The sequence below is a fragment of the Crassostrea angulata genome, chromosome 6, assembly GCF_025612915.1.
Source record: "Crassostrea angulata isolate pt1a10 chromosome 6, ASM2561291v2, whole genome shotgun sequence".
NCBI lineage: Eukaryota > Metazoa > Mollusca > Bivalvia > Ostreida > Ostreidae > Magallana > Magallana angulata.
The window spans coordinates 18794780-18817606 of NC_069116.1; the positions used below are offsets into that span (position 1 = coordinate 18794780).

At 33.0% G+C, this 22827-nt stretch overlaps 2 protein-coding genes across 4 annotated transcripts; both read right to left on the reverse strand.

Moving 5' to 3' along the window:
- Window positions 1-2375: 2375 nt before the first annotated feature.
- Window positions 2376-10839, reverse strand: LOC128189598 (high affinity cationic amino acid transporter 1-like). Of its 2 annotated transcripts, none has more exons than XM_052861259.1 (15): window positions 10752-10839; window positions 8742-8903; window positions 8248-8367; window positions 7866-7994; window positions 7609-7764; window positions 7346-7485; window positions 6974-7097; window positions 6391-6613; window positions 6146-6285; window positions 5960-6062; window positions 5780-5821; window positions 5459-5580; window positions 5183-5349; window positions 4857-4965; window positions 2376-4276 (listed from the first exon to the last, which is right to left on the reverse strand). In XM_052861259.1, exons 2-15 carry the CDS (start codon window positions 8848-8850, stop codon window positions 4155-4157), a joined length of 1806 nt encoding a protein of 601 aa, XP_052717219.1. In that variant the 5' UTR covers window positions 8851-8903; window positions 10752-10839; the 3' UTR covers window positions 2376-4154. The 2 variants fall into 2 exon arrangements, with proteins under 2 accessions (XP_052717219.1, XP_052717220.1); XM_052861260.1 differs by having other exon boundaries at window positions 2376-4601.
- A 4367-nt stretch (window positions 10840-15206) lies between these two features.
- LOC128188140 (high affinity cationic amino acid transporter 1-like) lies at window positions 15207-22438 on the reverse strand. Of its 2 annotated transcripts, none has more exons than XM_052858999.1 (15): window positions 21025-22438; window positions 20788-20935; window positions 20277-20396; window positions 19671-19799; window positions 19430-19585; window positions 19184-19323; window positions 18812-18935; window positions 18230-18452; window positions 17988-18127; window positions 17800-17902; window positions 17037-17078; window positions 16704-16825; window positions 16429-16595; window positions 16096-16204; window positions 15207-15841 (listed from the first exon to the last, which is right to left on the reverse strand). In XM_052858999.1, the coding sequence occupies exons 1-15, from the start codon at window positions 21064-21066 to the stop codon at window positions 15681-15683; spliced, it is 1926 nt and encodes a 641-aa protein (XP_052714959.1). In that variant the 5' UTR covers window positions 21067-22438; the 3' UTR covers window positions 15207-15680. The 2 variants fall into 2 exon arrangements, with proteins under 2 accessions (XP_052714959.1, XP_052714960.1); XM_052859000.1 differs by having other exon boundaries at window positions 15207-15516; window positions 21025-22435.
- Window positions 22439-22827: the final 389 nt, after the last annotated feature.

Sequence of the window (22827 nt, forward strand, 5' to 3'; positions counted from 1 at the left end):
GTGTCCGATAACAAATAAATTTACATCTAAAATGTTATTTCTATCGGGCACGGTCTCCAATTAAAATGTAAGCGATAAACTAAAATAATATTTAGTGAATCTTTACACTTAGGCCTGATTGTATTCATCCGCCATTTCTTGATTAAGCAAATTTATTCTTATGCAATGAGTTGTCAATCACCAGGGAGGCAAAGTTGGGTTTTTTGTACACAATTTAGTTGAATAAATGGAAGAAAAAAATCTTGTAATACGTTTAATACTTTAAGGAACTTATTTCTTATGCGCATTTAAAAGGCGGTGCAGAGCGTGAATTTTTGGACGATTGCCAATCCAGACGATCGCTAGAAGGCTGCCGAGCATTAGCTCGACGCCTTAAAAATTTCAGGTCTTTCAGGTCATTAGTATTTCAGGTCTTTAGTATGTTCCCACAAAAGTTATGATTTGCATCGGGCGTGATATACTGAAATTCAATAACACTAATGGCGGTATGTAAAAACAAAAAGATACAGACTTGGAAAAAATCATGAAAACGTTTAAAGTAGAGCTTGCCAACGAAAATAAAAGACCTGGAAGATTGAAATACAATCAAATAATCACGTTCATCTGATGCAGTAAGTAATAATAGTGCAAATTAAGATATCTCGCTGTAAAATGCAAACGGTAAATAAGGGGAACATGTCAAAAAGCATTACATTATAAAAATACAATTCTGCATTTGGTCACAAACGTCACATATATAATTTTATATGTATTATAATTTGTATTCCGATGAGTTGTAAAGCTCAAGGATAATAAATTGAATAGAATATGTGTTTGAGTTTTTAATTTATAAATAATTTATGTTCGTTTGAACTGGTGAGTAAGAACTAGTGCTGAAACGAATACCATAAATCAGTATTCGAATATTCGTGACTACTATTCGATTCGTATTCGAATATTCGTAGACGTAATAGACAATGTATTAAGCATATATGATAGTTTGTATTACGAAGTGGGTGTACGTGTAGACTGCTTAAACATGTCAATTCGAAGTTGACAATGCATGAGTATCCATTGAATTGGGTGCGCATTTAATTTTTAAGCAAATAATAATATACTGATTTTTTAAAAATTTCCATCATCTACAATCAAAAGATTTATTTCTTCTTTAATAATATACTGCAGTCCTGACTCTTGTATGAGACCGATACGTAGCTTCGTAAGTCAGTCCAAATATTTCCGCCATGTTTGATATAGTATTAAACAGAAAACTGATAACGCTCATAACTCCGGAAATGTTCTGTTTATTTAAAAAAACAAAACAAATTATATCGATGTATCTTTTAAAAGAAACTTTCGATGTACCTTTCGATATTAACTCTCCGTAGCTCACACTCGTTCAAACAGTTAAGCATTTTTTTCTTCAGCGTCTGAAATGAATTGAAAAATCTAGAATGTTTGTCTCCGTTCGATGTAAACCCTGCTTTTACTTTCAAGGTAAACAAGCATGGCGGAAGAGTCTATTACTGGGTCAAGTAATAGACTCTACCAAGCATGGCAGTCATAGATGGCTTTATATTTACTTTCGTTCCGAGTAAAATGAAATAACACGATGCTGCATAGTTTACAGTGCTTGATATGGGTGTTTAACATGTGATCGAATATTCGAATGCTAAATATACATTCGAATATTAGAAATTTACTATTCATTCGCGAATATTCGAACATTCGTTTCAGCACTAGTAAGAACATGAAAAAAACCCTTTGTCCAGACTAAAACGAACAGTGTGTCAACTTCTACATATATTAACATTGTCATAACACATATACACTTGATTTTTAACGCTTATTGAATAATTAAGTATTGCATTATGATAATCAAAATTACAAAACAAGAGGTCTGCCGGGGTATCAAAGCCTTTAGATGGACCTATCATGGAGTCTCATGTTTGCATTTTTAGCATTTTAAGCTTCATTTTGTCTAAACCCTAATCCGAGACTCCTCTGACTGTTACCCCCGGTGTTTGCAAACATAAGATTTATTAAGGGGGTAAGGGTTGGTTGAATATCCTAGTTCCAGGGGCCACAGACAATAAACTTTTGGTAAAAAAAAAAAAGAAGACATGCAGGCCTTTAATGATCAATCTTATTATATTCACAGTTTCATTTATAATGCACACAACATGCATACAGTTTATTGCTACTATAGCATACACACTGCAAAGGAAATGAAATTAGATTCTTAAAAAAATATAATTTTTTATTAAACATGGCCAAGTGACAATTTCCCTAAGTCCTTGTAGCTTTCAAGATGTTAAAATGTAAAATTGGTAACGGACGACGCACGACCAACGACAATAGGTCAGCCACCCTAGTGACCCAGTGACTTAAACAAATATATGTTCAAGTTCTTTATTTTCGTAAGACAATCGTCTCAAAGGTTTACATATTAATAACATAACATAGGAACATGATAAGTACATACATCACAGACTGACAAAAAATAGTTTATTAACTCTAGTAGGTACATAATCGTTTCGTATTGACGCAATAACCATACACAATATGTAGCTTCACTATTATGGCTTTACCCCCCCCCCCCCAAATGTAAAAGAAAAAGTCTGAACCTCTGTCGCATGGGCAGTGAAATTCCTAATTCATGGACATAATAGCAATGCAATTAGTTTATTTATCTTCCCCTACTGTGGAAGTAAAGAAGAAATATTTCTAAGTTGTAAGTTCTTATATTACTAATGCATTTTCACTTTATGCATGTCCATATTGGCCTGCCCTATGGCCTTGGGGCCTAAACCCCTGAACATCATAAATATGCATTTAGTTTTTTTTTCAAATATATATACCGTATATGGGAGTAGAGATGAAGATTGTCTATGAGTAAATACATTTTTACTATATGGCCATATCGGCCCCACCATAGAGTCTGAACCCCTTACCTAGGTGTCATGAATTTCACAATTTTGGTAGAGGGCTTTATTTACTTCATATCCACGCATTTGTAGTTTTTCTGGATTAAAGAAGATTTTTGAAAATTTGGCTTTCTTTGGCCCTGCCTTTGTGATCCTGGGGGTAGTAAGGTCATAAATACAATTTAGATACCGATGCTTCAAACCAAAAATAGTAACAATTGGTATTTTATAGTTTTCAAGAAGTTAAAAATTAATGTAAAATTGTTAACAGACGTTGACAAACGAAGACAAAAGGCAATAGACAATGAACAAAATGGCATATCCATTACAACAAAAAATAAAACACTATTTTATGATATTTGAATTCTTAAAAAATTGAAAGGTACAACTTTCATGTAACAGTATCATCTGTTATTTTCATGGAAATGTCCGATGCAATCTTCATTGAAACAAAATAACATTCATATGTATTAGTGGGCCATACTTTTAAATGTTTTGTTTGAAATGATTGTTTTCTTTTTTTAATCACATTGACAAGAATATGGTTGGACAGCAATCATGATACTATTTGAAGATTTTGGAATGCATTTAATTATTTCAGTTTTATTAGTTTCAATTATGAACCCATTATAGCCCTTTAAACCGATAATTTGGTTAATATACATTAAAAGATGATATTTAAAAGAAACATTACATTTAAGAACAGTTGGTATGATCACTTACTTATTCTTTTTACAATGGACAGTCACCATTTTCTTAGAGAAGTTTTCCGTAAACTGACTTGATTTATAGGTAGTCATGCATGTATACTTACATCTAATGTAAACATTATAATCATGACTATGCATAAAAAATGCTGTCAACTACAAATAATCATCAATAATATGATTAAGAATTCTAATGTCTCATTATCTACAACACTATGATAGTTGACTCCCAAGTACCCAAGCAACCTGCCAGGTGCAAGGCACCTACTGTTGTGAGTTTCTGTGTTCTCTCTCCCCGTGACTAAAATGTCTATCAACAAGACTAGTATTTAACTTCCATGATTGACTCCATAAATAAAGTTCACATTTAAATCCACCATCCACATTAAATATCACTTTCATCACATACAATGACGATATATAATATCACAGCTAACAAATAATAAAAATTTATGGAATTCTTTTTTAAAACCTAGCTGCTTTGATCCAATCACACAAAATAGATTTATTCAGGAAGATTCTTGTTTTAAATCTGCATGCTCTATTTGAGGAGAGGGCGTGTTTCATTCTGTTCGTCCTCTCTTTCGTTCACAATTGTGAAATTTGGCAGCGTTTCATTTACAAGACTGAACCAAACTCCATAGGCAAAGTAGATAATGAACCCTGGAAATTGACAGAGCAAAAATCCAATAAAAATACTCTTCATAATTTAAATAATCTCTTGTAAAATAACTCTGTAAATCACTTGCTGCATTTAAAGGCACCATCAATAGAAAGAGATATTAAAGCATGAAATTTCTATGAAGGAATTTCTGAAGGGCTAAGATCTATTTTCTGTTCCATAAAACATGGTCACTTTCTTCATCTTCACTAAAGATATTGTCATCGCTGCTCTCGTCTTGGTCTGATCACGGGGAGAGAGGAATGTGTTCGTCGTGCTGAGATTCTACACTGTGGTGGAGACTGTATGAGAAATAGATTAAAAAGCCTGGAAGGAAGGAAAATAACAGGTCATAGGTCAAAGTGCAAATGCTGAGGTCAAACTTGGTCATTGCAAGAGAAAGGCATTGCATTTGCATTTTTCTTGTGTGAAATATTTTAATGTAAAGGCTTTGTGAATCAGCTGTGCATAGGAATAAAAAAAAGATATAGCAAATATTTCAATTTTTACTGTTTGCAGCTCAACAAGAACTATGATATTGAAATGTGAAAGGATGAGGGATTCTGATTCCATGTCACCTACCCAAAAACATCCAAACTCCAAACCTGATCCAAGTGGCAGATGACAGTTTGAGCATTAGATAAACGTTAACAAAGACACTGATCACAGGTAGGATTGGAAGAAGAGGCCCCTGTATCAAAATGAAAAACATCAGATTTATCAGATGTTGTAAAACACATGTACTTCAAAATTCAAAACTATTGTTGCAAACATTCCCTTCAACATTAGTTGGCACAGCTGTACCACATGTACCACCATCAAGTTGTATGTTCAGATTTTGCTTCACATCTTGGTGCCCAATTCACATGAATCAACTGGAAGTGGTGAGGTTTGGTTTTCAAACTTACCTTAAAGTTGACTAAATCCTGATTTTGGGGTTGTAGCCATGTTGAATAAACAAGAATGAATATGAGGAGACCAACAACACTAACTAGTGCTATGGACCACCAAACACCAGATGAAATGAAGTCCTCAAGAAAAATGAGTATTAAAGACTCGGCAATGATCAACACACCTGAAAGGAAATTAAATTAGTGTTAAGTTAACTTCAATCACTTAACACTTGTCATCAGTAAATATTATTTCATCTCCATGCACCTATCCAATTTTATAAGGATACTTACATATAATGGTGATATTCCAAAATGAGACAGTTTCTGACAGGTGAGTAGGAGCGAGAAGTTTATGGTTGAACATTTGTTGTAAATATCCGACTGAACTGGTGTCATTTAATATCAATGAATCTCTGGAAAAACACGCAACAAATAATTAGACATTAGAACATGAAAAATGTGAAAAATTTCTTTTACAGGTAAGTTGAATATTTGTATAACAACAAAGAATTTCAAATGTTTATCACTAAAATATTCAAAGGTCTAACAAAGTCCCTGGCATTTAGGAAGCTAAATTATTTGGGATACATTTATTAATGTTGTTTGTCTCACCCGTCATCTGCCCTGTATTGGTTAAAGGAATTCACTCTGTACCTGCAAATGAAAACCAGTTTTTTTTCCAAACTCCTTCAATGGGTACATAATAATAAATAGCTAACATTGAAAATGAAGTGGAAAAATGAATTGCTTTACCTAATCTTAGATTAATTCTAAATGATCAGACATATTTACCTTAACAATAAAACACTAACAGCTACAAGAGTATATGCTAACAAGGTTCCTATGGACATCATGTCCACTAGCTCTTTAAGGTCAAACATCATTGCCATGAACCCTGTTTTAAAAAAAAAAAGTTAGAAAAATATTCTTCCTTATTTGATTCAAACAAATTTCCTTTTTTCATTAAACTTAAGTCACCTGCAAACAGTCCAGAGAGAAGCGTGCCTGCCACAGGTGTTTTAAACCTCTCACTAACAGTGCCAAGAAACTGAAAGAGTAGACCATCACTGGCCATTGCATAGATGACTCGGGGCAATGGAAACATGGCACCAAGGAGACTGAAACAATTATAATCCTTTGTCATCATTTGTTTTAAATAATGGAGTAAATCTTTTCAATTTCTGAATAGAAAACAAGGTCTTGAGCCCTTCCTGAGATTTTACCTGGTGGAAAGACCACATACTGCCCCCACAGCTATGATATATCGGGCCACGTCCCAGCCCACTTGAGAGAAGACCTCGGGGAGGGGAGCATCATGGTCTAGGAGGTAGTACGGACTCATCAGAGTAATGGCTGCCGATACTCCGAAGTAGGCCAGGAAACACCCAAATAGAGACAGGACAATGCTGATGGGGATGGCTTTCTGTGGGTTCTTGACTTCCTCCCCTGTTAAAACATACTAACGATTCAAAGAGGCAATGATTTGATGATAAGATTTGCGACAACATACTGTCTTATTATATATAAGGTTGTTGCAGCGACAAAATAAGTGTAATTCTTTTTATACAATTAGATGAAACAAAATAAACTTTTAAATTGTCAGAATTTCTGTGTCTGAATAGCATGAAAATTATTTTAAAAGTCGCTGAAAACAGATTTATAAGAACATGTACCAAAATGTACCAGTAAATAAGGTGCATGTGTATCAAGAAAGGGACTGAATAAAGCAAACACATGTACTAGGAAAGCTGTCACAGCTGTATGCAGTGGGGAAATGTAAACATCACTTTCTTATCTTTTTCTAACCTGTAGTAGCGATACAGTCAAATCCCACAAAAGCATAGAAACAAGTAGCTGCTCCCGACATCACTCCCGAAAAACCAAATGGGAGAAATCCACCATCTCCTGCTTTGTCAGTTGTAGAGTTCAGCTGTCAGACAAAAAGCATATACTATTGCAAGAAGCGAAAGATTTACATATGAAATCTGAATTTCCTTAGTGTTGCCACTCTGAATTACGTACTATCGTAATATACTTTAGAATCACTTTTTTCCTTAATTCTACGTAGCGAGAATTACCACACATCATAATCTTATTTTTGCCAAAATCTTGATTTCTAAACATTTCAATGCATATCAAAAGATTATCATATTGTGATTTTTTTTAAAAACAACAAACCGGAGGTTTAGGTAGAGACCAATTACTCAGGTCTGCCTTAATGAATCCACAAATGACAACATACAACACCACCAGAAGGTTCACTCCTGTGAAAATGTTGTTAAACCTTGAGGATTCTTTCACTCCTAAAGTTAGTATACCTGCAAGTTAATAATAGAGTTTTACAGATAAAAATATAACAAGATCCATAAGTTATCAGAGAGATTAATTCAATAAGATTGCCATCTTTTCAAAAACAAAAGTTTTACAGATAAATTACATACATGTGAGTAGGAGGGTGATGCCAAAAGCAAAGAAATCTGGATAAGGAGATAGACCCCCAATACTCATGGGCATGTTGTCCCTGAAGAAGGTTTGGATTGATTTATGGATCAGTGAATCAAAGTACGAGCTCCATGCACGAGCTACGCTAGCCGTCCCTGAAAAACAACAAATTACAAGATTTTACAAAACTAGATATCATAATAGAATGATTTGACAAGGGCATGCTTTTTTTTTTAATTTTCCTGTTCTGACTTACCTATCACATACTCCAGGATCAGGTTCCACCCAATGACAAAGGCCATGAACTCTCCGACTGTGACATAACTGTACACATAGGCTGACCCTGTCTTAGGGACCCTGGCTCCAAACTCAGCATAGCATAAACCTTTAAAATCACAAGTGATGGCAATCAGCATTTAAAGGACCATTTGATTAACAGGTAAACTAAGTGTACAATATTTGTATAATGCATTGGCCCGAATTACCATACTAATCTCCACAAAATTACAAATGAATTAGGACATCATGATAAATCTCTCCATCCTCATTTCATAATCCCACATAAAATAAACTTTATCAAATTAATACAGATCAAGTCAGCTGATTACAGTTATGCAACAGCCCTGATTGCGCAATACCTGCTAACACCGAGGCTAAAGCTGCTATAAGGAAGGACAGGATGACAGCTGGGCCCGCTGTGTCTTTGGCTACCTGACCAGCCACAACATAGATCCCAGCTCCCAGGGTACTCCCTATCCCTGCAAAATACAGTAATTAATATTTAGATTAGGAAAAAGTAGATTACATTCAATTCTCAATATGTAAAACTCAGAAAAATGTTCAGCTCATGTATAATACAACTCAAAAGTTGTTTTTTTATTCAAGGTTACATAAGTATTACTCAATTTACCATGTAATGATTTAATGTTTGGAGCTGATCGTGGAAAACAAACAACGAAAATGGACAAATTTATGGATGATGCCAATCTGCATCTATCAGAAATTCTCTAACCTTTGTGTTTATATTGCCCATGCAGTTTGCTTATCACTTCATTTAAAGATATACATGTATTGTTACAGGAAGTAGAAATTCAATAATAATGCAGAAGAAAACTACCATTAGCGTACATACCTAGGGCAGTTAAATCTAATGTGGTCAAACATCTGGATAACTTGGTGTCTGTGATACTGAAGGGATCCACATACTTTTTCCGCACTAGTTTGCGAAGGAAACTTGACATCACTTTTATGAATCCAAAGCTAACTATGGTACCATTTGTCTATAAATAATAATCTAGATGAAAATAAAAAACAAACCATTTGATCTTAATCATTATTCACATAAACTACATCTTAACTTACATCTGATAGAAAGTAATATATCAAATACATGTATGTGCATTGTTTCTTTGGATTTGAACTTTTCTACATTATTTGTCAACATAATAGTAACTCAATGGGTACCTATGCTGTTTATTCATTAAAAAAAAAAGATGAATCATATTCTAAATCAACAATATTAAAATAGCAAAGTTGGTGCCATTGTTGACATTTTTGCAGATTTGTATACATTACTGCACATCCTGTTAAATGGATATAAATGAATCAGTTGTGTACACACAAAAAAAATTCACTGATCTATGTATGATAGTTATCCTTTATCTAAAATGTAGAGCTGTAAGAGGCATTAATGGCACCAAGGTCAATGTTAATTTTAACATTTTTAATGTCACAGTTCTAGATTTTGAACTATTACATGAGTCCTGTTCATGTACAAAATACATGAAATGTCCTAAATAGTCAATCATAATCAAATATCATTTCCAGACATCAGCGTTTCCGATAGGAGACACATAAATTTGTGGCTTGCAATATAAGGAATTTTACAACTCCGACCAGAATCTTTACATATTCGCAAAGGAAATCCTGAGAAATGGGATCTTGGAAATTAGGTGAATTTGTAGAAGTTGTTTAATGTATATTAAAAGAACGGGTTTCCACAATCGTTCATCCATAGACTGTAACTGTTAATAGTTAAGGAATAAGGAATCGTTCTTTGAATATTATGAGGTGATAATTTCAGTCGGGGCATGGTCAAATCCAACAAAGCCCCAAGGGCTTTATGATAGATTTGACCACGACCGAAATTATCACCTCAAAATATTCAAAGAATGATTCCTTATTACTTATATTTATATTATTTCCAATTTGTACACTTTAAAACAACATCATTTTAACACCACTATTTTTTATGTAGCACATGCTTTGTATTACTACGCGACGCAGCCAATACAGTTTCTCGGTTATGCTGTAAGACACGCCCATTTTGTGTCACTTAAGTTTTATGAAGTTACTGGGTTCAAAATTGAATATTAAATGTTATCACAGACAAAAACAGTTGAAAATGTAAATTATTATTATCAATCAATCACAGTAATTGCTTTTTGGCAACTCTTTTTTTAGTCTTATTTACATGGTTGACTTTATCTACATGAGCACTGTCACAATCTGGGTAGAATTCAATGGAAGATCACTTTACACAAATTCCTAAAATAAGTTTACTGAGAGCTAGCAAACAAGGACTGTATTGTATGAATTCTGGTTTTGTACAGCAACCTGTGATTTGATCAAATTTACCATAATTGTAAGAAAAATGAATAAAACTTACTCAACCTACAATAATCTAAGTACTGTCTTGTTTTTAAATTTAAGACAAATATTTGGTGTTAGTTTACAATAATTTGGGATTTTAAAAAGTTTGTGTGGGTAGCTCAATTTTTTTTATAACTTAAATTTATATATAAATTTAAAGTAATTTAAATTGACCTGTAGTTGAGGGAGATGACAAATTGAATATGTTACATTTCTATATAATATTGTAAAAAAAATAGCTGTGACAAGTAATAATTAATTTGAAAGAGTGATGCACCAATTTTTTTAGAAGCAATTCTTTTAGAACAATGGATTTTTTTTATGAACATATTTAAATTTAAAAACAAGCATCTGATATCAATTTTAATATAAAATTACTTTTTAATGTAAAAATCCTGTAACCATAACAATTTACAGAGAATTACAAATTGTTTGTCATTTAACTTATATAACAGTTGGTAACTACACAAGTAGTATATATGATACTTACCTCTCTTCACATACAATATCCAAGAAAAGCAGATTTCTTAGTACATTTAAATAGTAATGCATGTCCTAAATCTGAACATGTATATCATTGTATCACATGATTAGATATCACCTAAACATCACCTGTGTCATATTGCATATCATGAGTGCTAAATTTTAGTGTATAAGTTAATAGTGATTTATATAGAGTTACAGATTTGAGAATACGCTGTTCAGAAAGATGAAGCTGTGTTTGGGTGATTAAGAATGGAGCAATGTCTAGAGTGGTCAAGTTTTATGGGCTTTTAATTATTGGAGCTATGGGAGCTATTGTTTGTAGAATTGGGAGCCAAGGTCAAGTTGTAGTTCAGACAAGATGATTAGAATTTTATAGAGATAGATGTAGAAATGGAGCTAATTAATTAATAGATTGGAACTAATGATTTAAGATAATCATCAATTGGAGCCTAATAGTATATATATGATGAGCGGTATTAGAGTAGAATTTAATTGAGTATGGAATAGAGTTGGAGATTTAGAAGTGCACATGGATTTAACATAGTATGTAATGTGACTATTCCTTGGAATAATGTGAATAAACTTGTAAATAGTTATAAGCCGTCTTTCAAATATGTGTAATTAAAAAGAATTGCCGGGCACCTCCGTGACACATAACACATGATAAGTGCACGCTTACACTTCACAGATATAACCAAGACTGGTAACATTACAGTGAGGTCGGCTTTAACAAATCACTAGGTAAATTCGCGTTGATAGTACGTAACCTAGCCCGAGTTAAATTCATAATACAACATTGTTTTATTGTACCATACTTGACTCATTTAAACAATAAAATGCTTTCTTTGGTGATTTATTTGGGATATGAAGGTAGCGACATTGCAGAAAAAATACATAACCCGCGTTAGTTGGTAAAATTTTTGATTTAAAATGAAGTCTGTTGCACAGACGCAGGCGAAGCAGTTCCTACATATGAGCTGAAAGCTGGTCATACAATGAACAAAAACTAGAAGTTGTGAATACTTTTAAGTATCTTGGTAATTTTTACAAACACAAAAATATGTAGCAGATCAAGGACCAAAAGCACTTTTTGCAATGTCAAACACTATGAAAAATTATTCTTTTAATGTTAAAACTCAATGTTCTGTATTTGATACGTATGTATATAGTATTCTTTTGTATGCCTGTGAAATTTGGGGTTTCCACAAAGCACCCGATATAGAAAAGGTACGTCTCAATTTTTGTAAGAGAATTCTTGGGGTCAACAAAAAAACTACAAATAATTTAGTTTATTATGAACTGGGTAGATAACCTTTGTATATTAGAAGAAAGCTACGAATTTTCAAATACTGGTTAAAAATTAAAAATACAAATAACATTATCTTGAAGGAGGCATACGAAAGCATGCTTGTCAATAACGATAACTGGATGGTTTCCATACAAAGCGAGTTGTCTAGCATGGGTCTAAAATATTTGTTTGACGAAACTTGTTCAAATCAATGTAAAACATACAAGCTATATTAGATATTTATAAACAAAGTTTGATGTCATCTTTTTCGACATCTCCGAAGAGTATGTTATATCAACACATTGTGGATAATTTTTGTTTGCAAACTTATCTTAGGAGACCGATTAAATATATTTCAAAAAAATTTATAACTATTTTTCGAACTTCATCACACTCTTAAAATATTGAAAAAGGTCGACACAACAAGGTACCAAGAAATGAAAGATTTTGCAATCATTGTAATAAAAAAGATTTAGATGATGAGTTCCACTTTATACTCATATGTCCTTTTTATGCTTAATTACGAAGGAAATATATAAAGAGTTTTTATTACAAAAAAAAACACAAGTGTTTTCAAGCTAGCTAAACTTTTAAGTGTTAACAATACAAAGGAACTCAATAATCTATATAAGAAAATATTTGTCTAGCGCTTTCAAAATGAGAGCACAGCATTGTAATAATACTACAGTTTAAGCTACTTATCATACATTTATGTCCATTCATATTTTAAGATATTTACATGATTATATTGTCTTAATACCGGTATGTCCACTCACTTACTGCACATTGCACATTTGTATATAATTTTATATGTATTATAATTTGTATTCCGATGAGTTGTAAAGCTCAAGGATAATAAATTGAATAGAATATGTGTTTGAGTTTTTAATTTATAAATAATTTATGTTCGTTTGAACTGGTGAGTAAGAACATGAAAAAAAACCTTTGTCCAGACTAAAACGAACAGTGTGTCCACTTCTACATATATTAACATTGTCATAACACATATACACTTGATTTTTAACGCTTATTGAATAATTAAGTATTGCATTATGATAATCAAAATTACAAAACAAGAGGTCTGCCGGGGTATCAAAGCCTTTAGATGGACCTGTCATGGAGTCTCATGTTTGCATTTTTAGCATTTTAAGCTTCATTTTGTCTAAACCCTAATCCGAGACTCCTCTGACTGTTACCCCCGGTGTTTGCAAACATAAGATTTATTAAGGGGGTAAGAGTTGGTTGAATACCCTAGTTCCAGGGGCCACAGACAATAAACTTTTGGTAAAAAAAAAAAAAGACATGCACGCCTTTAATGATCAATCTTATTATATTCACAGTTTCATTTATAATGCACACAACATGCATACAGTTTATTGCTACTATAGCATACACACTGCAAAGGAAATGAAATTAGATTCTTAAAAAAAATATATTTTTTTATTAAACATGGCCAAGTGACAATTTACCTAAGTCCTTGTAGCTTTCAAGATGTTAAAATGTAAAATTGGTAACGGACGACGCACGACCAACGACAATAGGTCAGCCACCCTAGTGACCTAAACAAATATATGTTCAAGTTCTTTATTTTCGTAAGACAATCGTCTCAAAGGTTTACATATTAATAACATAACATAGGAACATGATAAGTACATACATCACAGACTGACAAAAAATAGTTTATTAACTCTAGTAGGTACACAATCGTTTCGTATTGACGCAATAACCATACACAATATGTAGTTTCACTATTATGGCTTTACCCCCCCCCCCCCCCCCCCCCAAATGTAAAAGAAAAAGTCTGAACCTCTGTCGCATGGGCAGTGAAATTCCGAATTCATGGACATAATAGCAATGCAATTAGTTTATTTATCTCCCCCTACTGTGGAAGTAAAGAAGAAATATTTCTAAGTTGTAAGTTCTAATATTACTAATGCATTTTCACTTTATGCATGTCCATATTGGCCTGCCCTATGGCCTTGGGGCCTAAACCCCTGAACATCATAAATATGCATTTAGTTTTTTTTTTTCAAATATATATACCGTATATGGGAGTAGAGATGAAGATTGTCTATGAGTAAATACATTTTTACTATATGGCCATATTGGCCCCACCATAGAGTCTGAACCCCTTACCTAGGTGTCATGATTTTCACAATTTTGGTAGAGGGCTTTATTTACTTCATATCCACGCATTTGTAGTTTTTCTGGAGTAAAGAAGATTTTTGAAAATTTGGCTTTCTTTTGCCCTGCCTTTGTGATCCTGGGGGTAGTAAGGTCATAAACACAATTTAGATACCGATGCTTCAAACCAAAAATAGTAACAATTGGTATTTTATAGTTTTCAAGAAGTTAAAAATTAATGTAAACTTGTTAACAGACGTTGACAAACGAAGACAAAAGGCAATAGACAATGAACAAAATGGCATATTCATTAACACTATTTTATGATATTTGAATTCTTAGAAAATTGAAAGGTACAACTTTCATGTAACAGTATCATCTTCTGTTATTTTCATGGAAATGTCCGATGCAATTTTCAATGAAACAAAATAACATTCATATGTATTAGTGGGCCATACTTTTAAATGTTTTGTTTGAAATGATTGTTTTCTTTTTTTAATCACATTGACAAGAATATGGTTGGACAGCAATCATGATACTATTTGAAGATTTTGGAATGCATTTAATTATTTCAGTTTTATTAGTTTCAATTATGAACCCATTATAGCCCTTAAAACGGATAATTTGGTTAATATACATTAAAAGATGATATTTAAAAGAAACATTACATTTAAGAACAGTTGGTATAATCACTTACTTATTCTTTTTACAATGGACAGTCACCACTTTCTTAGAGAAGTTTTCCGTAAACTGACTTGATTTATAGGTAGTCATGCATGTATATTTACATCTAATGTAAACATTATAATCATGACTATGCATAAAAAATGCTGTCAACTACAAATAATCATCAATAATATGATTAGGAATTCTAATGTCTCATTATCTACAACACTATGATAGTTGACTCCCAAGTACCCAAGCAACCTGCCAGGTGCAAGGCACCTACTGTTGTGAGTTTCTGTGTTCTCTCTCCCCGTGACTAAAATGTCTATCAACAAGACTAGTATTTAACTTCCATGATTGACTCCATAAATAAAGTTCACATTTAAATCCACCATCCACATTTAATATCACTTTCATCAAATTTATACAACAAGACAATATATAATATCACAGTTAACAAATAATAAAATTATATGGAATTCTTTTTTTAAACCTTGCTGCTTTGATCCGATCACACATGATTGATTTACCAGGTATTCAAGAAAATTCTTGTTTTAAAACTGCATGCTCTATTTGAGGAGAGGGCGTGTTTCCACCTGTTCGTCCTCTCTTTCGTACACAATTGTGAAATTTGGCAGCGTTTTATCTACGAGACTGAACCAAACTCCATAGGCAAAGTAGATAATGAACCCTGGAAATTGACAGAGCAAAAATCTAATAAAAATACTCTTCATAATTTTAATAATCTCTTGTAAAATAACTCTGTAAATCACTTGCTGCATTTAAAGGCACCATCAATAGAAAGAGATATTAAAGCATGAAATTTCTATGAAGGAATTTCTGAAGGGCTAAGATCTATTTTCTGTTCCATAAAACATGGTCACTTTCTTCATCTTCACTAAAGATATTGTCATCGCTGCTCTCGTCTTGGTCTGATCGCGGAGAGAGAGGAATGTGTTCGTCGTACTGAGATTCTACACTGTGGTGGAGACTGTATGAGAAATAGATTAAAAAGCCTGGAAGGAAGGAAAATAATAGGTCATAGGTTAAAGTGCAAATGCTGAGGTCAAACTTGATCATTGCAAGAGAAAGGCATTGCATTTGCATTTCTTGTGTGAAATATTGTTAATGTAAAGGCTTTGTGAATCAGCTGTGCATAGGAATAAAAAAAAGGAATTGCAAATATTTCAATTTTTACTGTTTGCAGCTCAACAAGAACTATGATATTGAAATGTGAAAGGATGAGGGATTCTGATTCCATGTCACCTACCCAAAAACATCCAAACTCCAAACCTGATCCAAGTGGCAGATGACAGTTTGAGCATTAGATAAACATTAACAAAGACACTGATCACAGGTAGGATTGGAAGAAGAGGCACCTGTATCAAAATGAAAAACATATCATCAGATGTTGTAAAATACATGTACTTCAAAATTCAAAACTATAGTTGCAAACATTCCCTTCAACATAAGTTGGCACAGCTGTACCACATAAATGTAAGCCAATGTGCAGTCAAGTTGCATGTTCAGATTTTGCTTCACATCTTGGTGCCCAATTCACAGGCATCAACTGGAAGAGTTGAGATTAGGTTTTCAAACTTACCTTAAAGTTGACTAAATCCTGATTTTGGGGTTGTAGCCATGTTGAATAAACAAGAATGAATATGAGGAGACCAACAACACTAACTAGTGCTATGGACCACCAAACACCAGATGAAATGAAGTCCTCAAGAAAAATGAGTATTAAAGACTCGGCAATGATCAACACACCTGAAAGGAAATTAAATTAGTGTGAAGTAATTTCAGTCACTTAACAATTGTTATCAGTAAATATTATTTCATCTCCATGCACCTATCCAATTTTATAAGGATACTTACATATAATAGTGATATTCCAAAATGAGACAGTTTCTGACAGGTGAGTAGGAGTGCGAAGTTTATGGTTGAACATTTGTTGTAAATATCCGATTGAACTGGTGTCATTTAATATCAATGAATCTCTGGAAAAACATGCAACAAATACATGTAATAAGACAATAAGAACATATGTACGAAAAATGTGAAAAATTTCATTTACAGGTAAGTTGAATATATGTAAACAACAAAGAATTTCTAATGTTTATCAATAAAATATTCAAAGGTCTAAGAAAAGTCCCAGACATTTAGGATGCTGAATTAATTTGGATACATTTAGAAACATTTTTGTCTCACCGGTCATCTGCCCTGTATTGGTTAAAGGAATTCACTCTGTACCTGCAAATGTAAACCAGGCTTTTTAAACTCCTTAATGGGTACATACCAGGTAATAATAAACAGCTAAAGGACTATGTGCGGTTTTATGCATTTTTTGCCCCCAAAATCAAAGTTTTAGAAAGAGCTTTAAAATAAGGTGAAAGATAGTTAAAATCATATTGGAAATAAATGTGTAAAAGGTTATAACCACAGTGACGTCATAGTGTAGAAATGACGTAATGAGGATTGCATTATTTTGATAAATTGATTATTTGTAGCAAAATATGGGTGTTTTCCAATGGTTTTTCGACTGGGAAATATCGAGCGCAGGCTTGCTCAAGTACCATTTTTTAGCATAATGTGTATAACTATCTGAAGAAAAAAATATGTTAAAATCGCACTTGAGCAGACCTGCGCTCTTTACTTCCGAATGCAAAATATAGAGCAAAAATGAGAATATTTTCATTTGTTTGCAAATTTGCGGGAATTAGGTCATTTCTGTGACGTCATATATAAACAGCGAATGAGCAATGATGACTAAAATCAAGATTAAAGTTATAGGCATCCTCTATACAATGATTTGTGAAGATTTTATTTTTATGCGATACTATTTAAAAATTGGTTGAAATTGGGGGCAGATATTTGACCATACCGCACATAGTCCTTTGAAAATGAAGTGGAAAAATAAATTGCTTTTCCTAGTTTTAGAATAATTTTAATTACGGTAGTCAAACATATTTACCTTAACAATAAAACACTAACAGCTACAAGAGTATACGCTAACAAGGTTCCTATGGACATCATGTCCACTAGCTCTTTAAGGTCAAACATCATTGCCATGAACCCTGTTTAAAAAAAGAAAAAGTTAGAAAAATATTCTTCCTCGTTTGATTCAAACAAATTTCCTTTTTTTCATTTAACTTCAGTCACCTGCAAACAGTCCAGAGAGAAGCGTGCCTGCCACAGGTGTTTTAAACCTCTCACTAACAGTGCCAAGAAACTGAAAGAGTAGACCATCACTGGCCATTGCATAGATGACTCGGGGCAATGGAAACATGGCACCAAGGAGACTGAAGAAAAAAATATCCTAATCCATTGTCATTATTTTTAAAAATAATGGATTAATTTTTTTTAATTTCCAAATAGAAAACAAGATCTAGAGCCCTCCCTACCTGGTGGAGAGACCACACACTGCCCCCACAGCTATGATATATCGAGCCACGTCCCAGCCCACTTTAGAGAAGACCTCGGGGAGAGGAGCATCATGGTCTAGGAGGTAGTACGGACTCATCAGAGTAATGGCTGCCGATACTCCAAAGTAGGCCAGGAAACACCCAAATAGAGACAGGACAATGCTGATGGGGATGGCTTTCTGTGGGTTCTTGACTTCCTCCCCTGTTAAAACATACTAACGATTCAAAGAGGCAATGATTTGATGATAAGATTTGCGATAACATACTGTTTTATTATATATAAGGTTGTTGCAGCGACAAAATAAGTGTAATGCTTACTATACAATTAGATGAAACAAAATAGCCTTTTAATTGTCGAAATTTCTGCTTCTGAATACCATGAAATTATTCTGAAAGTTGCTGAAAACAGATTTATGACAACAACATGTACCGGGTACCTGTAAATGAAGTGCATGTGTATCAAGAAAGTGGCTGATTACAGCAAATGTATGTTACCAGGAAAGCTGTCACAGCTGCATGCAGTGAGGATATGTAAACATCACTTTCTTATCTTTTTCTCACCTGTAGTAGCTATACAGTCAAATCCCACAAAAGCATAGAAACAAGTAGCTGCTCCCGACATTACTCCCGAAAAACCAAATGGGAGAAATCCACCATCTCCTGCTTTGTCAGTTGTAGAGTTCAGCTGTCAGACAAAAAGCAAATACTACTGCAAGAAGCAAAAGGTTTACATATGAAATCTAAATTTCCTTATTGTTGCCACTCTGAATTACTTACTATCGTAATATACTTTAGAATCACTTTTTTCTTTAATTCTACGTAGCAAGAATTACCACACATCATAATCTTATTTTTGCCAAAAACTTGATTTCTAAACATTTCAATGCATATCAAAGGATTATAATATTGTGATTTTTTTTAAAAACAACAAACCGGAGGTTTAGGTAGAGACCAATTACTCAGGTCTGCCTTAATGAATCCACAAATGACAACATACAACACCACCAGAAGGTTCACTCCTGTGAAAATGTTGTTAAACCTTGAGGATTCTTTCACTCCTAAAGTTAGTATACCTGCAAATTAATAATAGAGTTTTACAGATAAAAAATATAAAAAAAAATCCATAAGTTATCAGAGAGATTAATTCAATAACAAAAGTTTTACTGATAAATAATATACATGTGAGTAGGAGGGTGATGCCAAAAGCAAAGAAATCTGGATAAGGAGATAGACCCCCAATGCTCATGGGCATGTTGTCCCTGAAGAAGGTTTGGATGGATTTATGGATCAGTGAGTCAAAGTACGAGCTCCATGCTCGAGCTACGCTAGCCGTCCCTGAAAAAACAAAAAATTACAACATTACAAAACTAGATCCCATAACAGAGCATGTTTTTTTTGTATTTTTCCTGTTCTGACTTACCTATCACATACTCCAGGATAAGGTTCCACCCAATGACAAAGGCCATGAACTCTCCGACTGTGACGTAACTGTACACATAGGCTGACCCTGTCTTAGGGACCCTGGCTCCAAACTCGGCATAGCATAGACCTTTAAAATCACAAGTGATGGTAATCAGATGGTGTCATGGCATTTTGTAAGCATAGCAATCAACATATTCCATTAAGAATAATGTTCCATTTTTTATGAGTCAAACTTTGAAGAGGAAAGTTTATGTGATAATAGTTAATGTATTGTAATAATTTCTTGAGAATAAGTCATGACATACATTTATAATTATAGAACAGATACTTCAGAAACCCCTCAGTAGTTACTACTGGTTCATGTGCGTTAAAAGGACCATTTGATTAACAGGTAAGCTTATTTAAGTGTACAATGTTTGTAAAATGCATTAACCTGAATTACCAAACTAATCCCATCAAAATTATAAATGAATTACAACAGATTTACTCTTATGATAAATCTCTCCATCCTCATTTCATAATTCCACATAAAATAAACTCCATCAAATTAATACAGATCAAGTCAGCTGATTACAGTTATGTAACAGCCCTGATTGCGCAATACCTGCTAACACCGAGGCTAAAGCTGCTATAAGGAAGGACAGGATGACAGCTGGGCCCGCTGTGTCTTTGGCTACCTGACCAGCCACAACATAGATCCCAGCTCCCAGGGTACTCCCTATCCCTGCAAAATACAGTTATTACTATTTAGATAGGAAAAAGTTGATGACATTTAAATCTCAATATGTAAAACTCAGAAAAATGTAGGGAATATTTAAGATAAATGTGCAACTCATGTACATACAACTCAAAAGTTTTTTTTTAAATTCAAGGTTACATAAATATTACTCAATTCATCATGTAATGATTTAAAATGTTTAAAGCTGATCATGGAAAACAAACAACGAAATTGGACAAATTTATGGATGATGCCAATCTGCATCTATCAGAAATTCTCTAACCTTTGTGTTTATATTGCCCAGTTTGCTTATCACTTCATTTAAAGATATACATGTATTGTTACAGGAAGAAGAATTTCAATAATAATGCAGATAAAATACCATTAGTGTACATACCTAGGGCAGTTAAATCTAATGTGGTCAAACATCTGGATAACTTGGTGTCTGTGATACTGGAGGGATCCACATACTTTTTCCGAACTAGTTTGCGACAGAAACTTGACATCACTTTTATGAATCCAAAGCTAACTAGGGTACCATTTGTCTATAAATAATAATCTAGATGAAAATAAAAAAAAACCAAAAAACTAATTGATCTTAATTATTATTCACATAAACCACATCTTAACTTACATTTGATAGAAAGTATGTAATATCAAATACATGTATGTACATCGTTTCTTTGCTTTTGAACTTTTCTTTCTTATTTGACAACAAACTGGTAACCCAATGAGTAACAATGCTGTTTGTTCTTTAAAACAAAAAAATGAATCATATTCTAAATCAACAATTATAAAATAACAAAGTTGGTGCCATGTTGAAATTTTTGAAGATTTGTATACAATACTGCACATATTGTTAAATAGATAACGAATCAGTTGTGTGCAAACAAAAAAAGAATTCACTGTACAGCATCTATCTATGTATGATAATTATCCTTTATTTAAAATGCAGAGCGGTATGAGGCATTAATGGCACCAAAGTCTAATAATTTTAACATTTTTAATGTCACAGTTCTAAATTTTGAACTATTACCGGTACATGAGTCCTGTTCATGTACAAAATACATGTCCTAAATACATTGTAGTAAATAATAATCAAATATCATTTCCAGACATCAATCAGCATTTCCAATAGGAGACACATTTTCTTGGCATTGCAATATTAAGAATTTTTCAACTCTGACCAGAATCTTTACAAATTTGCAAGGGAAATCCTGAGAAATGGGATCTTGGAAATGAGGTGAATATGTAGGAGTTGTTTAATGTATAAAAGAAGGGGTTTCAACAATCGTTCATCCATATATTGTAGCTGTAAATAGAATATTATCAATCAATCACAGTAATTGCTTTTTGGCAACTCTGAGAGAATATTCATCAGGAAATTTTGTTGCCAGTTTTTTTTACTCTTATTTACATGGTTGACTTTATCTACATGTGCACTGTCATTTAAATCTCTGTAGAATTGAATGGGAGATCACTTTACACAAATTCATAAAATAAGTTTACTGCAAGTCAACAAGGGACTGCATTGTATGAATTCTGGTTTTGTACAATAACTGTGATTTGATCAAATTTAATTGTAAGACAAATGAATAAAACTTACTCAACCTACAAAATCATTAATCTAAGTACAATTTTGTTTTCAAATTTAGGCCAAATATTTGTATACATTCCAATGATTTGGGATTTTAGAATTACTTTGCATAGCTAACAAAATTATTTTTTTTAAAAAACAAGCATCGTTAATCGACCTCTTAGTTGACTGGGGAGATGACAACTTCATAAATATGACATATGTTACATTTCTATATAATATTGTAAAAAAAAAATTAGCTGTGACATGTAATAATTTAAAAATCGAATGAGTGATGCAACAAATTTTTAGAAACAATTCTTCCAGAAAAATGAATCATTTATATGAACATTAATTTAAAAACAAGCATCTGATATCACTAAATTTTAATATCAAAATACTTTTTAATGCCAAAATCCTGGGACCATAACAATTTAAAGAGATCGAATTATAAATTTTTTGTCATTTAAATTATATAACGGTTGGTAACTACACAAGTAGTATATATGATACTTACCTGTCTTCACATACAATATCAAAGAAAAGCAGATTTCTTAATTCAAATAGTTGCATGTCCTAAATGTGAACATGTACATGTATATCATTGTATCACATGATTAGATATCACCAAAAAAGCACCTGTGTCATACTGCATAACATATGATAAGTGCATGCTTACACTTCACAGACATAACCAAGACTGATAACATTATGCTACATGTACATTCAATTACTATGAAGAGAAAGACTACAAATAAATATGTATCTCTCTCTCTCTCTCTCTTTCCTCAAACATTTTAACACATAAATAGGTATATGAGTATATTTTAACCTATTGACATATTCATAATCATATTGACA

Coding starts and splice junctions, on each gene's coding strand:
- LOC128189598 (XM_052861259.1), bottom strand. CDS start 8,850: ATGTCAAGTTTCCTTCGCAAACTAGTGCGGAAAAAGTATGTGGATCCC. Junction 6,614..6,973: donor TGACTGTATCGCTACTACAG/GTTAGAAAAAGA, acceptor ATGTTTTAACAG/GGGAGGAAGTCAAGAACCCA. Junction 5,350..5,458: donor TTGGAATATCACCATTATAT/GTAAGTATCCTT, acceptor ATTTCCTTTCAG/GTGTGTTGATCATTGCCGAG.
- LOC128188140 (XM_052858999.1), bottom strand. CDS start 21,066: ATGTACATACATGTATTTGATATTACATACTTTCTATCAAAT. Junction 19,800..20,276: donor TTTAGCCTCGGTGTTAGCAG/GTATTGCGCAAT, acceptor GTGATTTTAAAG/GTCTATGCTATGCCGAGTTT. Junction 16,826..17,036: donor CAATACAGGGCAGATGACCG/GTGAGACAAAAA, acceptor ATGTTTTTCCAG/AGATTCATTGATATTAAATG.